The sequence below is a fragment of the Thermobia domestica genome, chromosome 16, assembly GCF_964235325.1.
Source record: "Thermobia domestica chromosome 16, izTheDome1.hap1.1, whole genome shotgun sequence".
Classification (NCBI taxonomy): domain Eukaryota; kingdom Metazoa; phylum Arthropoda; class Insecta; order Zygentoma; family Lepismatidae; genus Thermobia; species Thermobia domestica.
Genome location: NC_137469.1, coordinates 22,777,311 through 22,793,474, shown reverse-complemented (window position 1 = coordinate 22,793,474; position 16,164 = coordinate 22,777,311). Strand labels below are relative to the sequence as shown.

At 36.6% G+C, this 16,164-nt stretch overlaps 1 protein-coding gene across 6 annotated transcripts in view; it reads right to left on the bottom strand.

Moving 5' to 3' along the window:
• Positions 1-16,164, bottom strand: part of dnc (phosphodiesterase dunce) — an 872,058-nt gene that overhangs the window by 533,920 nt on the left and 321,974 nt on the right. For all 6 annotated transcript variants that reach the window (XM_081742182.1, XM_081742183.1, XM_081742184.1 and 3 more), the window contains exon 2: positions 14,133-14,312. In XM_081742182.1, the coding sequence (XP_081598308.1) occupies positions 14,133-14,312 (180 nt within the window). The remainder of the gene's footprint in view (positions 1-14,132; positions 14,313-16,164) is intronic.

Here is a 16,164-nt window from a genome sequence, read left to right as displayed (position 1 = left end):
AAAGGATGGGAAAGTTTTGCCTGTCGTTAAACAATATTGCCATCTTCACTTTATGCTAAAATCAATTAAGTTAGATTTTTGTTACAGAAAATGGAGTTTTTGTTCTCTCGATGACAGGCAAAGTTCTAGGAGGCAATGGTACCATTCGAGGGGCAAGCGCCAGGTTCTGAACCAGAGTTTAGAAGATGTTTCTTAGGGTTAGGTCAAGTTTAATACTAAATTTTGAGAAAGATTAGGACTCGAGCTAAATTTTAAAAAAAATTATCGGGCCGGGGTCAGGCCAAAAGCTTTTAAAATTTATCGGACCCGGGCTGGGCCAGGCCTAGGTACATTCGGGCTGGATTGGGCACGGGCCGAACAGCCCGTGCAGGTCTCTATCACATGCCCCGATCGGACATACCATTGAGGAATAATCATCGAAAAACGGGATGCCCATAGACAATTTTGAGAAGTATTTGGGGCGCGAATGCTCATTGTAAACTATGGAAAACAGAATTTTCAGCATTAGAGATAGGGCGAAACCCTTTACGTTTTGTTCTGGAACACACAATTTTTCAAAGCTATTATACTTATTGCTGATATTAGAAATTCAACTATTTGCATGTCATATTCGTTCACGAAAAGAATTGATGCACTAAAAAATTCTATGAATTTTCAATAAAGATCGATCACTTCGCTATAAATTTGTAATTAATACATACCTAGTTACATATATTCAATTATTATGATATATTATTATTGTATATATTGTATATATTTTATTTATTGTATATATTTTATTCTTTACAATTTCATTTAAATATAATACTTGTACCGAATATGACCCGGGTCCCTAATATGGCCCACAGACAATATATCTGCAGATTTACGTTGGTGCTACTAGATGACGATATAAACTATGTCCTCATGACAAGCGTAAACATATTTGCCCGGCTCAGAGGACATAGTTTATATTGTCATCTAGTAGCACCAACGTAAATCTGCAGATATGGTGGGTGGGCCATATTAGAGACCCGGGCCATAATCGGTACAAGTACCATATAATCATTTACTTCATTCTTTTAAAATTTTACACCGCTCTTTATTGATATTCAGGAGACGTCATTTATTTAATGGTCCAAGGGAGAGGCAGAGTGTTAAATAGTCCTGTTCGAATACAAAGCCAACTACTTCAGATTTCACCTTAAACTATAGATCCCGTCCAGCGGCGGATATAGCCCAGGGCTAAAAGACCCCAGTTTTTTGAGTCACAAAAAATTTAAAGTATTATTTATGTATTTTGAAAGGTCATTCGTAAGCGTTGCCTTTTATTCTTTATTGGATTTTAAAAAAATATTAAATATTCCTAGTTCCTATTAATGAAATGCGTAAATGGATTTCAAATTAAAATGAATTGCGTAAACTCATGATATACCTATCATAATCTGGATTCTGGTTGACCCCCCCCCCCCGTTCCCAGTTTTCACGCTCTAGATCCGCCACTGATCCCGTCTGATATTACCTCAGTATAGTCCCATATAGTTGACAAGGAACATTAAATTCAAATTAACCAAATCCAATTCAAAACAATTAAAATCTTCGCTTGTTTACTACCAAAGATAAGTTTTCTTACCTAACTATAAAGATAAGTTAGTATTAATTCATCCAATAAATATTTAACTATTATCACGAATGAGCACTCTAAGAAACTGATAAAGTAATTAGAAGCAAGAATAAATCAAAATGTATTTGCTATATTTCAAAGTGAAATAAATACCAGTAGTAGTTTGCGAAGTGTGCAACTTCTGGCAAAAAGAAAGAAAGAAAAAAATCCATATAGATAGATCCAGGAAAACCAGTTCTGTGTAGATAATATTTACAGATAAAGTTTGATTTATTTTATGTTCAGATGTCACTAGTTACAAATCTAAGCAATTCCTATGTAAATTTCTGCAATATTTAAACCTCCTTTACACTTCGCAGCCAGCTTGAATATACAGAGAATAATGGAGAAAAAAGAAAATGAAAAAAGGGACACTCAAGAACGGTATTGTGTGTTTCATATGACCTTGAACATCTAATAACCGTAGAAGAATTCTGTTTACTGACAAAATGTCTATATTTTCTCATAATTTATGCATATTTGTTTAGCTTCTGTTGCAGAAATATTGTTAAGTTAAGCGTGGGAAATACGTGCAAGTCGTTTCTGATGATAATATATCGATATTATCCTCATAATCATGTGTTCTGCTACACTGACAGGCAATTTTCCGCATACTGAAAGATTTCTATGCACTACAGTTTCCAGTAAAATTCTTTGTTTTCTTAAACTTTCAAACTATGCTATCAATAAGGATAAGAAGTCTTATAGAACGGGTATATCCGCCTATCTTTCTGACAATAGGGCAAAAGTGGTAGGAGATAGTAAAACGTGGGAGGAAACGGAAGTATCCGAAGAAAACCTACGAAAACGATGTTGTCCGCCACAAACTTACTTTGCCGTGGTTCGAACTAGGGATCCTTTGCACCAGAGGTAAGCGCTATACTGTGCCCCTTCTGAACCCACATATTAACTACACGTGTATAGACTCATCAACACATATGATTTAAACAAATCACACACACACACACACACACACACACAAAAGCAGCTGTGTAGAAAATTTTTAGATGAAACTCCCGTAACTCAATGCTGACAAAATTTTGTTTGGTTTTCCGTAAAACCCTACGAGAGCAGAGTGAGAAGAGATGGGGCTGAGAAAGGTTAAAATGTGCGGAAAGCTTAGTAACCTACAAGTGTGTGTGTGTGTGTGTGTGTGTGTGCTTGCTATTAAACGCGCTATAACAACGAAACTTGCTTCCCACTCACGACAAAAAGTTTTACTTATAAATAAATAAATAATAATAAAAAAAAAATACTCTGGGGATCAATTGCAATTAAATTGTCTACAGAAACTTTTCGGTGCTGATCCCTCGACGTTAACTCAAGAGTGGTATGGCCGCAGGTAGTTATAACTTGGTTATCTCCAACCTGACCCTTTTATCATTAGCAATTTCATTTCTTTGGGGGGGAGGAGGAGGGGGGAGCTTTGATGCATCATTCTTAGTGAAACACTTTCAAAACTACTTTGAGTTTAGAAGCCAAAATTTATTTTATGATTCTTTTGCTTGTTTGTTTGTTTGTTTGTTGTTAGATCCCACTTTTAAGCACAGGGACGTGAAATATTAGCAAAAACTTAGTCTGCTTCGGTTCTATCTTATGTCGCCCACTCTCACTTTCAGTACATAGGTCGGCGTATCAGAAGGGATTTAAAACTGAAGAATCAAGAGTGTACCTGGAAAAAAAATATAGGAGATTGCCTTCTAAAAATACCCTTCTTTACATGAGTTTGAAAATTACTAACTCTACGATGGGGCTGAGAAAAATAGGGGATGGAAATAAATGTTACAAAGACAAAAGCCACAGTGATTGGAACGAAGCGGTCGGTGTCAAATATGGAAGTATAAGGGAAGAAAATAAGAACAGGTGATTAGTTTTCGATACTGGGTAGTATTGTTAGTGATGATATGAAATGTGAACGTGACATAAAAGCAAGAATAGTAATGGTGAAAGAAGCCTTTAGGAGAAAGAAAATACTATTTTGTGAGGCCTTGAATAAAGAGTTGAGAAAAAGACTCTTCACTTGCTTCGTGTGGAGTTTTGTCCTGTATGGGCAGAAACATGGACATTACGCAAGTGATGAAAAATGACTGTAAAGCTTTCGAAATGTGGGTGTGGAGAAGAACTGAGAGATTAATTGGGTTGAACGGAAAAGGAATGAAGAGTGTTAGAAATGATGAGAGAGAAAATAATAATTGTAGACAGTATTAAAAAGAGGAAGAGAAACTGGTTGGGACATTGGCTAAGAAGGAACTGTATCATGAGGGACGTGCTAGAAGGTATGGTGGCAGGAAAGAGAGGGAGGGGGCGAAGGAAACTAAAATTGACGAACGATATCAAAACAGGAAAATCGTACGTGAAGACGAAGAGGTTAGTGGAGGACAGTGGAGCATGGAAGATTCTCAATTGCGACAAGTGACCTGCGAATAATGGCAGAATACCTATGATGATGATGAAACTCCTTAAAAACTAATCATTATTACTGGTGCGTGAAAAGTTTTTCCACATGACATTGCACGCCCTCACACAAAAAATTTGTCACACTCGTTTACTGGAATACTAGCTAATAAGAAAATGTATATATTTTAGCTAATATTTTCTTGCAAAAGAAACATACTGTATTTCCTCCGACAACAAAACTAAGAACACATTAGAATTGTAAGCAACTCCGCTCCCCTGCCCCTTCCATGGCGCTATATTGTTTCATTGCTAATTGAAATTTAAAGATTCTGTGTTAATTAGTAGTATTCAGTGTCAACATGTCTGATTGTATTGTAATTCGCAGACTACCAGAATACTTGAATAAATTATGAACCTTCCATTGTTTCACACATCTCTCTGTCTCTTACAGATGTTATTGTCATTACGTAGCTTCTTCATGATTCTAACAAGGCGTCAACGACTTCAGCTGTGGACTGTTGTTTAAAGCAGCGCAACGCACTTTGTGGCAACCCAATACAAAAGTTAAGGAAATTCCCTACTCATGGAAGCCTGTCAGGAAAGAACATTGTTTCTGTTTGGAATGTTTATATGCCTACAACGGCATTCATTAGCAATAGAACTTAAAGCATATTTGTAAACAATGTGACTTGTTTACACATTTCTATACAATCCTATCAAGAATTCTAACTTGTTTAGTCTCTGAATCTACTAAAGAGAAGTACAGATATAAAGCAATTTAATTTGCACGGTCGCAAGTGGTTCAGAACGGAAAGTTTCATACCTTTTGTTGGGTCCAAGCCAGGGGCGGACTTCTGCGGGGGGGGGGGCGGTGGATTGTCATACTGCTACTTTTAAGGGCTCCAAACTTTGGGATGGGTTTTATTTATATATATAAAATAAGAAAGTTTCCTCTTCTGGGGGGGGGAGATCGCCCCCCCCCTGGATCCGCCTCTGGTGCAAGCCTTCAGCTTTCTGTACACTATATAAGGTGTAATGAAAAAATACAGGGAATGTAGTTGCACAGTGCCATCTAACGATGTTCTATCCATTTCAACTAGTAAGCCCGGAAGCCTAAACTTTTCGTACAGTCACTGCCGAGTTTGAATAGGGTTGCCAATCGTTCGGTATTTTACCGGACAATTCGGTTTTTGATCTCCTAGTCCGGTGTCCGGTACTGCCTAAAAACCGGACTTAAATGTCCGATAATTTTTTCCTCTTATTAGTCCTATTCTATTCTCTGTTCCATTCAGATTATTTTTTAATTCCGTCGGAAGTAGATTTAGTTCAACCTGGATTCTAAAACGAACCGGCTGATGATCACAGCCATAGCGTAATTCAATTCCCCAACGAATTTGCTATTCTGTCGTGCAGTGACAGTGATGCCTATTTGGCTTATTTTTTGGCTAAATCTAGCATATTTGGAGAGGCATTTAGTTATACAAATATACGGAAATGGTTATAGCCTTAAATATAGCTTATTTTATGTATGTAGGTATTATCAACCCCAGCGAAGCTGGTAAGACTTATTTTTCAGGTATATTTTGTGCATGCTATAATCATAATTGCTTTCCGGTTTTAAATACATGTATTATTGATGGTAGACGACAAAAATTACACGTGTCGACTCAGCCAAAACTGGAATAAGTTAGTTTAATAAATGCTTCAAAAGTAACTAAAGTTATTAAATTCGAACCCCGAATCGCTCAATTTTATATGAAGTAACCACTTTCAGCTTGTTTACAGTTTTGACGAACGATGATGTGACAATCTTATGAGTATACGTACTCCAGAAGGGTGTCCGGTATTTCCATTTTCAAATATTGGCAACCCTAAGTTTGAACGAGTTGTGATATGTTTGCTTCCAGAGACAGAAGTGTCTGTCGGGCTGCCAAAAAGAAAGTGCCAAAGAAGCTCATGAAGTGTCAAAATCAGGGTATGGTGACGAAACGGTGGCATTGATGAACTGTTTACAAGTGGTATGAGCGATTGAAAAGCGACAAGTTGTCGGTTGGAAAACGAGCAACGATCGAGATGTCCTTCGACGTCAAAAATAAATGAAAACATGTAAAAAAAAAAAAAAAAAAAAAAAAAAAGCACAAATGATTTGTTAAAACAGGTAAATGGCTATTAAAAAAGCTTTCCGAAGAACTAAACATCTCGTATGAGACTGTGAAAAGAATTTTAATCGCCGATTAAATTGGCAAATGGCTTCCTTCTTCACCATGAAAACGCGCCATGCCACACCTAGTTTTCGATCCGCAAATTTTTGGCCGAAAAAATATTCCTCTCAGTCCACATTCGCTGTACTCTCCAGATATAGCAGCATGCGACTTCTGGCTGTTCCCCAAAATTAAAACCATGCTTAAAGGAAAACGTTTTAACACCATTCCTGATATTGAGAGGGCCACGACAGAGCAACTGAACGCCCTTCCAAAAGAAGTTTCCCAGAAATGCTTCCAGTCATGGATTCAACGTTGGGATAACTGCATTGTTAGCCAAGGACAGTACTTTAAAGGAGATTAAATCAAATTTCATGTAAGTTTATTACTTGTTTCTAATAAAATTATTCACCGTATTCTTGATAACACGTCGTATATTAAAATAGGGAACACTGTAGTCTATTGGTTAGAGTATTGGATTCAGTGTTTCTTGGGAGGCACTACACCCCCCCTTGGAGCTCTGAGAGTGCTCCCCGGACGAGACCAAAATAATTCGTCTATAATATAATAATAAATAAAAATAGTACCAGCAGTGTCCCCCCCCGAAACACTTTTTCTGAAAGAACGACTGGTTGGATTCACGTCCCAGGTTCGATTTCCGGCTGGTATTTCTCAACTTTCGGCGTTCAGCCAGCGTCGTGAGGCAAACTGGGGAGTCACGTGAATAAAAGACGTAACGGCCACTAAGTCTAGAAAACTCTTGATACGCCTGTTAGATGATCTAGTACTGTATCTATCTAGTACCAAATGTTCTCAGTTAAAGCATTTCATTATAAGAATAAGAAATAAAACGAGAAACTACATAACACAACCGACAGGGGCGTACGCAGGGTGTGGGTCCTGGGGGTCCGGACCCTCCCCCCGAAATCCCGACTTTTTTGTGAATGTAGTCTACTTTTAGGACCAATTTTAGAAGTTTAGCCTCAAATTGTATTTGGACCCCCCGGAACGCTTTAGACCCCCTCCCGAAATAAATTCCCGCGTACGTCCCTGACAACCGAAATAACATCAACATTCCCATAAATAAAAATGTTCCGTATCTTTACAGTGTACAAACTTGCGTTGCTAACGAGTGTGAACTTAGCAGGACCACTTTATTTTTCGATTTTTTCGAATTTGAGACCGGTACAAACGAACATTTTTAAGGTACAACCCGGTACAAACGCAGTACAAACGTATGGTATGCAAATATTTATAATTTTCAAAAGTGGTCCTGCCAAGTTAACACTTGTGCGTTGCTACTAGAAATAAGATTTAGAAATATTAGGAGATCGATTTTCTCCCAAATAACTATATTTGTAATAATTATTTGGTGGCACCAAAATTCTTCATCTATACACATCTACTGTGACTGATGATGTATCAATATGAAATCGTAAGTAAAATAAACGTTATTCTAACAGAAAGAAAATATTCTAAAACAAAAAGGAAAAGATAATTGTATTGTTGTGGATCCAAGAGTGGATTTAGAAAGGTGTGGATTTACCAATAGAAAAAATAGTCTTATAAAAGTACGAGGTCATTTTTCTTTTTTTAAAAAATGTAAACAGCATAACCCCGATTTTATATGTTCCTTCATTTAACGAATTTCCACATCAAACGAAAGATTAATTCGCTCCCGAAAGATGATGCTATACATAACGCATTTAAAGTCACATTTAAGGAAAACTATATTAATAAATTTTTGCATTGCTAAAAATTTATCCCAGGAACGTCTTAAAAGGGTTCTCCACACGCAATTGCCTAGGAGAGTTTATTTATATTTATTATTTTAATGGGTTCTAAAATGTTAATTTAGCATTTTTTTTTTTTTTTTCGTTTTCAGGTTTTTGTTAGTGTTTGCTTCGATATGTTTAATCACTTTTGCTCAATATTTCAATACAGTATGAGGGGGGACCCAAAAGAAACCGGATTGAAAGAGCGCTGCCGTTCCTAGGTGTAGTAGAGAGTTCTCCTGCTAGGTGGGTCTAGTAGAGACCTTCACAGATCAGTTGGCAAAGCGGCGTCTGCGTAGGAGGTTAACGTTTGATCGTATTATTGTTTTTCTCAACTGTTCTCGTTTGCCGCCTGCGAAATCGTTATGGCAGATTCAAAGGAACAAGGAGTTTGTTTGCTTCCTGCTTGGAAAATCGGAAACAAAAACTTACCAAATGCTTCAACAAGCTTTTAAGAAGGATACTATGAACGGCACACAATTTTTGGGGCGCTTTAAGTGTGGTGAGATGACTTTTGAAGATCGTGCTCGTTCTGGGTGCTCTTCATCATTTCGAAACGACGAAAACATCAAACAAATCTGACCCAAAATCAGCGAGGATCGTCGTTTCATGATCGATAATATTTTAAAACAGGTAGGAGTGAGTTGGAGCTCGTGCCAGCGTGAGGTTTTGCAAATGAGGCATGTTGCCGCTAAGTTTGTCTCTCGCCTGCTCACACAGGATCAAATCATTCGTCTGAATTTGAGCCAGGACTTGAAAAATCAGGTTGAAAGTGATCCAACTTTTTGACCAACAGGATGACATTTTCCGAGAATTAAACAAAATCTAAAAGGAAAATGTTTTGATGGTGTTGAGGCTGTAAAAAGAACTTCGCAGAGCGCATTGGACGATATAAAAGTATCCAGACTTACAGAGGTGCTTCAAACAATGGGAAAGAGGATGGAAGAAATGAATCGCATTTAATAGAGAGTACTTTGAAGGAGACTGAAAGCATTTTTGTAAAAAATGTAATAAATTATTTTTTTTAGAAGAAAAGTCCGGTTTTTTTTAGGTCCTCCCTCGTATTTTTTAGGCTTGGAAAATCACATTGATAGTGGTCCACTCAACCTTAAGAGTCCCTGGAACGAATTTATGAGTTCCTTGGCATAATTTACACCTTCCAATTTATAAAAGATATACATAATTCCCCCTGTATATATGTACAGCATATTGCATGCTCATAACAGAAACAAAGAATTGTCATTCAATTGTTGTAATATTGCTGCATACCTATCACTGTTATTACACATGTATCAATATTTAATGGTGTGGGGTCCGCACCTTGCTTTAAAAATAAAAAGAGGGTCCGGTCCGCAACTCTGAGCTAATTTGAAATTACTGCAGTGTATATACATTTTGAACAACAGTAAGTTAGATTCAGTAGTCTGTCATTACAAGTGTTTGAAGTAAGACATTTCCTATGTTGTTAATTTTGAAAACCTTTTAAATGTGAAATCCTCGAATTTATAAAATGAAATCATTCAGATCTACAGGGTAGGCAGGAATTAATTCCCAATTAAAAAATTGTTTCTAACTTTTTTAAATAATTCTCAATCGATGAAACAAAAAAGCATTTTGTTTCTTACACTGGTAGAATTTATTACATAACATTTTATTTATATCATTGCAGGTATCAGTGGTGAATCATGACACAACGCCTAACTTTGCGTGTGCGGGATCAGCTGGCGTCCTAGCAGGGGCGGATCCAGGGGGGGGACGATGGGGCAATCGCCCCCCCCCTCCCAAGAAGAGAAAACGTTCTTATTTTATATATATAAATAAAACCCATCCCAGAGTTTGGAGCCCTTAAAAGTAGCAGTATGACAACCCACCGCCCCCCCAGAAGCTGGTCCTGGATCCGCCCCTGCGTCCTAGTATGAAGTATGGCAGACCGTGGAGTTTGAAAGGATCTCGTTTCTCGGTAGATCGAAAGATGATAAAGAATTGCGATATTCAAAGCTAATGGACATGGGTTCTATAGCAGATATTAGGAGACGCGGTCGCTTCTTATCATCTAAGACGGAAAAAGAAACTCTACGAATGGTTCAGGAAATGTTTACTCAAAGTTCTCAAAAATCACTAAGACCGCGAAAGTGGTTTAATCCCACACACAATCTGAATTGTTTTAAAGAAAGAGTTGAATTTTCGTCCATGGAAACCAGATTACTACCAGGAATCACCGGAAGACTGTAATCATCGATTAGAGTATGGGGAGATGATGATTGTTCCGATCTCTTCGGTAATATCCTTCGGTAAGATGAAGTCATGTTTCACGTAACGGGGTTGATTAACTGCCACAATCTTTATTATTGGGTAGGAGAGGATCCGAGGATGATCGTTGAAAAAAAAAAAAACGAACATTGCCCAAAGGTTACAGCACGATGCGGCATGACATCCACGAAAGTTGTGAGTTCATACTGCATTCGGGATACAATGAACGCAGAACGTATCTTGCTAAGCTTAAAGATTATGTTCGAAGTATCGTATCCACGTGGAACAATTATAACGACCTAATCTTTAGGCAAGATAGGTCTTCGCCTCATTTCGTACGTCCTGTCCGCGTGTGTGGCTCGACACCCATTTATCGTCGTGGTCCCTTTGAATTGCCAGCGAGACGCAGCTAAACAGCCTGCGACTCCTTTTTCTAGGAGTGGGCGAAAGAGGAAGTTTATCGTACAAAACAAACAAACAAACAAACAAACAAAAAACTCTTGATGAATTGGATGAATTGAAAGAGTGAATTCATCAAGCTCTTGCAAACGTACCGCTGGAATATCTACAGAAGTTTGTGGCAAACATCCCCAACCGTTTGCGAAAACTGGTGGATATGTTGGTGTTTATGAGGAATTCCAGCAACGCATAACAATTCTACCATCGTAATGAAGAAAATGCTTTTTGTTTCATGAAAATTGGTTAAATATTTAAAAAGTTATAAACAATTTTCAATACGAAGTTAATTCTGGCTCACCCTGTATTGTTTTTTAAAAAAAAAATATGTGTTAAAATATTAAAATTTCGTATTATAGCTATTAGTAAAATTATTATTATTATTTTTAAAGAGATGCACACTTCTTTCATACCAAACCTCTATTTAATGAAAAAAGAAGTAATTCGTTAAATAGGCTTATACTGAAGGTGTATCATTTTCGTGTAGCTGACAGCTAGTCAATCTGCACGGAAAGTAGGAATAAAATCAATTTCAAATAAAATGCCTATCCTATACGATAGAACTACTCTGCATCATTCAAATTTCGAACCCTTTTGTCAATTCATATCTAGGAAAGCAAAAAATTAAGTTACCTTCAAAACGTGAATTATCCTTTAATTGGCAACACCGATAAAATAGCATCATGATTTTCCAGCTGGCTACGTATATAAATTAGTTTTTATTAATGGATGGAAACTCTTATTCGGCACAGAGTTGCCAACCATAGAACACAAAATTATCGATTTTTGTCTTTAAAATTATCGTATATTACAAAAAATATATCGTATATTCCTTATGCGCGTGATAATTGTAGAAACATGTATAATACTACTGACAATAGCACTAATATCTAATATTCATATCTAGGAAAGCAAAGAGTTAAGTTACCTTCAAAAGGGGAATTTTACTTTAACTGGCAATACTGATAAAATAGCACCATGATTTTCCAGCTGGCTACGTATATAAATTATTTTTTATTAATGGATGGAAACTCTTAATTCGGCACAGAGTTGCCAACCATAGAACACAAAATTATCGATTTTTGTCTTTAAAATTATCGTTATATTACAAAAAATATATCGTATATTCTTTATGCGCGTGATAATTGTGGAAACATGTATAATACTAGTAATAAAAGCACTAATATATAATAAACTTGTGTAGTAATCATTAGTTTTGAACTCCAAATCGGCGTTACTGTTTCGCCATTTTTTAAATTCTTATTAACACTACTCTGAACAACAACATTTCCACCCCCTCGTACACGTTATTGAATTTAAAGAACGGATGCAGGGTTGCCATTTGCCAATTCTCAAATCGTTATTGATTTAGTTTAGCGAGAATGACTGTTAAAAACCTCAGTGTGTGTGTGTATTTTGTGATTATTTAATGAGCATCTACATTTTATTTGTACATCCAAAAATTGCAAAAAAAAAAAAAAAAAGTGTGTCTTCTAAATTTATCGTATACTGTATTCACCTTTTATTGTAAAGGCATTATCGTATATAGCAGTGCTACTCAACCTTTTTTTTTTCTCGCGTACCCTTAGACACAGTTCGCCATCCAATTGTGTACCCCTGAAGCTGTTTGAAACAAATTAAATCCAAACGAACTTATTAAACTTAATACATATGTACTGTTGATTAAAAAGGGAAGCAAATAGAGACCCAACATAAAGGCAATCAGTGTGCCAATCAAAACAACTATTTACAGAGGGATAAAGTGCACATCCGAAAATTGGGAAATTTCAAAACATTTGGAAGACATCCAGTTCTACTGAGGAGGATTTTCCCCTCATCCTTCCTGGTAATTCGTACACTGAGGACAATGTTAAAAATTCAAAATCTAAAAGTAACTTTGGAACTAACTTGTTAATGAGATGACTGAGCTTGTTTTCGGGACGACAAATCCTCGATTCTTGGTCGAATCTTCGAGAGTGTGAGAATCAGAGCTGATTCTGGATTCAAGCCATTTTTGTGCTTCGTTTTAATTGGTGCTTATGCAGAGGAACCCTTTTCACACAAATATGTTGATGGAAATGGAAGAAGTTGTGAAATAGAACTGTAACTAATTTCATTGTAGTCTTCGAGCATAAATACAAATTGATGCACACAAATTGTTGTTATCGAATTTCATTTGCACTGAATTGCCAACAGACATTTTCTGCGGACCTCCAGAAGTAGCATTACGTACCCCCAACGATATGCATACCCCCGGTTGAATAGCACTGGAGTATAAGTATCGCAGTGTTGCCACAGTCATAGCCCTGGAGTGGGCTGAAAAATAGTACCAAATTGAAACAAAAAGGGCTGAATTCATTTCTTTACACTAATTGTAATACATGGCTCTAAGAGAGTAAAGTTCTAGAACACTCATCCCCTCTTCCAAGAGTCTAAATAAAGAAAGTGCTCTTTTTTTTTTTTAAAAAAAAAAAAAAAAAAAAAAACTTTAATAAAAGCATCCAAATAGGAGGATCCCGAACAACCATGGAAGTATATGAAACTTTTCTCGCAGGTTGGAAGTATAACAGAAGCCGCAAATTAAAAGGGAAAACAGTTATCATCTTCGGTATGTATTGTAGGGAAAACAAATGCGCCTCTATTACAAAGTAACCAATAAACCAAAACGGTATTATAATCATATATGAAAACATATATATATAACGAGGAACAAATCAATCATCTCCGAGTTCGCGTATAAAGAGTACGTTATAATAAAATATTAAAATATAAATTATCAGGATGCGCCCATCTAGCGTCATTTGTTTCCTGGTATAGTTCGAATTACGAATTTTCCACACAACGTTCATGGCGTTATGCGATGCAATGTCACAGAATAAATGTCGTACATCATTTTTTAAAGAGTCCAACGGCACAGTATGAGTAATGTGAGATGTAGGAAAAGTCTTACTGGCATTTTTAAAAATGAGTATTTATATTTGTTAAATAGTGCTGAATTGGGCAGAATTGTACCAACTTTTCCACAAAAGGGGCTGAAAATGCCAGCGTGGTACCAACTTTTCCACAAAAGGGGCTGAAAATGCCAGCGTGGTACCAACGGGCCAATGAATGACAAAAAGGGCTGAATTTGGTACAATTGTACCAAGTGTGGCAACAGTGAAGTATCGTATGGTCGGCAAGCCGGATTCTTCATGAAATCTGGGCTTTTACGAAGAAAGAATTTCATTTGTGACACAAACGTTTGCTCATAGAACATTTAACTAAAGCACAACTACTTCAATTGGGAATTTCTACACAAAAGCAAACATATATATACACATACTTACACAAAAATAAAAATTTCTAAATACTGCTACTTACATTTTTTGTTATTATTATTATTTAAGATAGAGAGTCGATCAGTTAGCTTACCTCTCGCTTGCAATGGACGAATTTCTCGACATAGACTTGGGTGACATCTCGAAGTCGGAATCGGAACGATATAGGAAGGATTCGCGTCTTTGTGGGAGGTTCTGAAGGACAAGCCCCGCCGAAGGAGACGCCCCCTCAAGGGGACTCCTGCCCGGACTGGCTCCATTTTCCACGTCAAAGCTGAAATGAAACAAGAAAATATATATAAATATATTAATTCAAAACTTATTTTCACTGGCTACAATTTTCAGGAAATATTAATTTTTAAAATAATATATTTTATACGACATTACTTGGTATAGACAGAGGCGAAACTTAAAGACCAACTTATTATAGAAACCAAGGACGTACGTAGAAATTCCAGCTTTTCTAAAGGGTGTTCCATAAAGAAAACTACTTTTGAAACGACCGCCGTGGCGAAAGCTTCATAACGAGGAACTGCATAATTTATACCATTTAACCACAGATTGTTAGAATCATCAAGTCTTCAAGGCTCAGGTCAGGCACGTAGCCAGGATTTCGTGAAGGAGGGGGGGGGGTCCGTGACATGAAATACTGTTGTCATCACACCAGGGGCTCGATCATTATAAACTATTTTACTGGAACACATATTGGTTCGTTTAGCCAGGATTTCTTAACGGGGGGGAAGGGGGGGTTCCATGAAATACTGAAGTCCCAGAAGCTCGATCAATCTAAACTACTTTATTATCAACATGTACTGGTTTGTTAGGACAATAAAATGAGGATAGGTTGCTAAGTATTTTAATAACAACTATGAAGAAATCTCGAGTAAAATAATAATAATTAAAAAGAACGAATTGAAAAAGATTTTACAATATTTACGTCCTTCCTCTGGTTATTCAATTATTACAATTTTCCTTTCATTATGACCTCAACTATTATAAAAAGTACATATTCAATAATGTCTTGTAAAACATTTTGCAATATCTGCGTTCCTTTTTCTGTTGAATCAAATGTTAACAGAATTTTCTTTCCACATAAATTTCTGTTTTTATTATTCCGTTAACTACTGTCTGTTTCAAATGACAGGTTAAAGGAGCAGTAGAAAATTGTTTTTGAAATAACATGTTTGATACTGCAAGGATGCGATGACGAAAAATTATGATCAAAAATGTCCACACTGTTACACAACGGCACTATACTTTCGGAAGCTTGAAATCTCCCTAACTACTATAGGAGCATAAATTCTGAGAATTCCATAACTTTTCTAGAAATTTCAAATTCCCTGGCTCTTTCAGGATATCCCGCTCACCTCGCCAACACATATTGCAAGTAATACAAATCTCCTTATAAGGAGTAACCAAAAACTTCCTGTAATTTTTTTTTAAAGTTTTTAACGTTCATTCTTCTTTTTCTCATTTCATTTTGTTTCATCCTTAATTTTTTCATTTCTGGTCTCGAAGGGGATCCGGACCCCCTCCCTTGGCTGCGTGCCTGCTTAGGTTATGTAGCCATATTGAAAAAAGAAAGTAAGAACACTTTCAAAATTTTAACTACAAACCCAATCGGAAAAAAAGGCCATTAGGAAGCCTTAGGCGCTGATAGGAGGGCAATATTAAGATGGATCTTGCAGAAATAGAAGTGCAAGATACAAACTGGATCCAGTTGACTGCGGATCCAGGGGGCGACCGGGGCGATTGCCCCCCAGAAGAGGACACTTTTATTTTATTTTATATATAAATAAAACTCATTCCAGAGTTTGGAGCTCTTAAAAGTAACCCCCCCCCCCTAGAAGTCCGTTCTGGATCCGCCCCTAAATAAAAGGAGAGCTTTTGTGACTGCACCATTGAACGTCCGGGTTCTCTAGGCCATAGAGTTAGCTAATATTATATATTTTCCTTAGTCATGTATGTATACCTTACTCAATAATAATAATAATAATAATAATAATAATAATAATAATAATAATAATAATAATAATAATAATAATAATAATAATAATAATAATACCTGAAGATCTGTTATTATCGTTGCGTCGGATTTACGAAACACATGAAAAGCGGAAGACCAG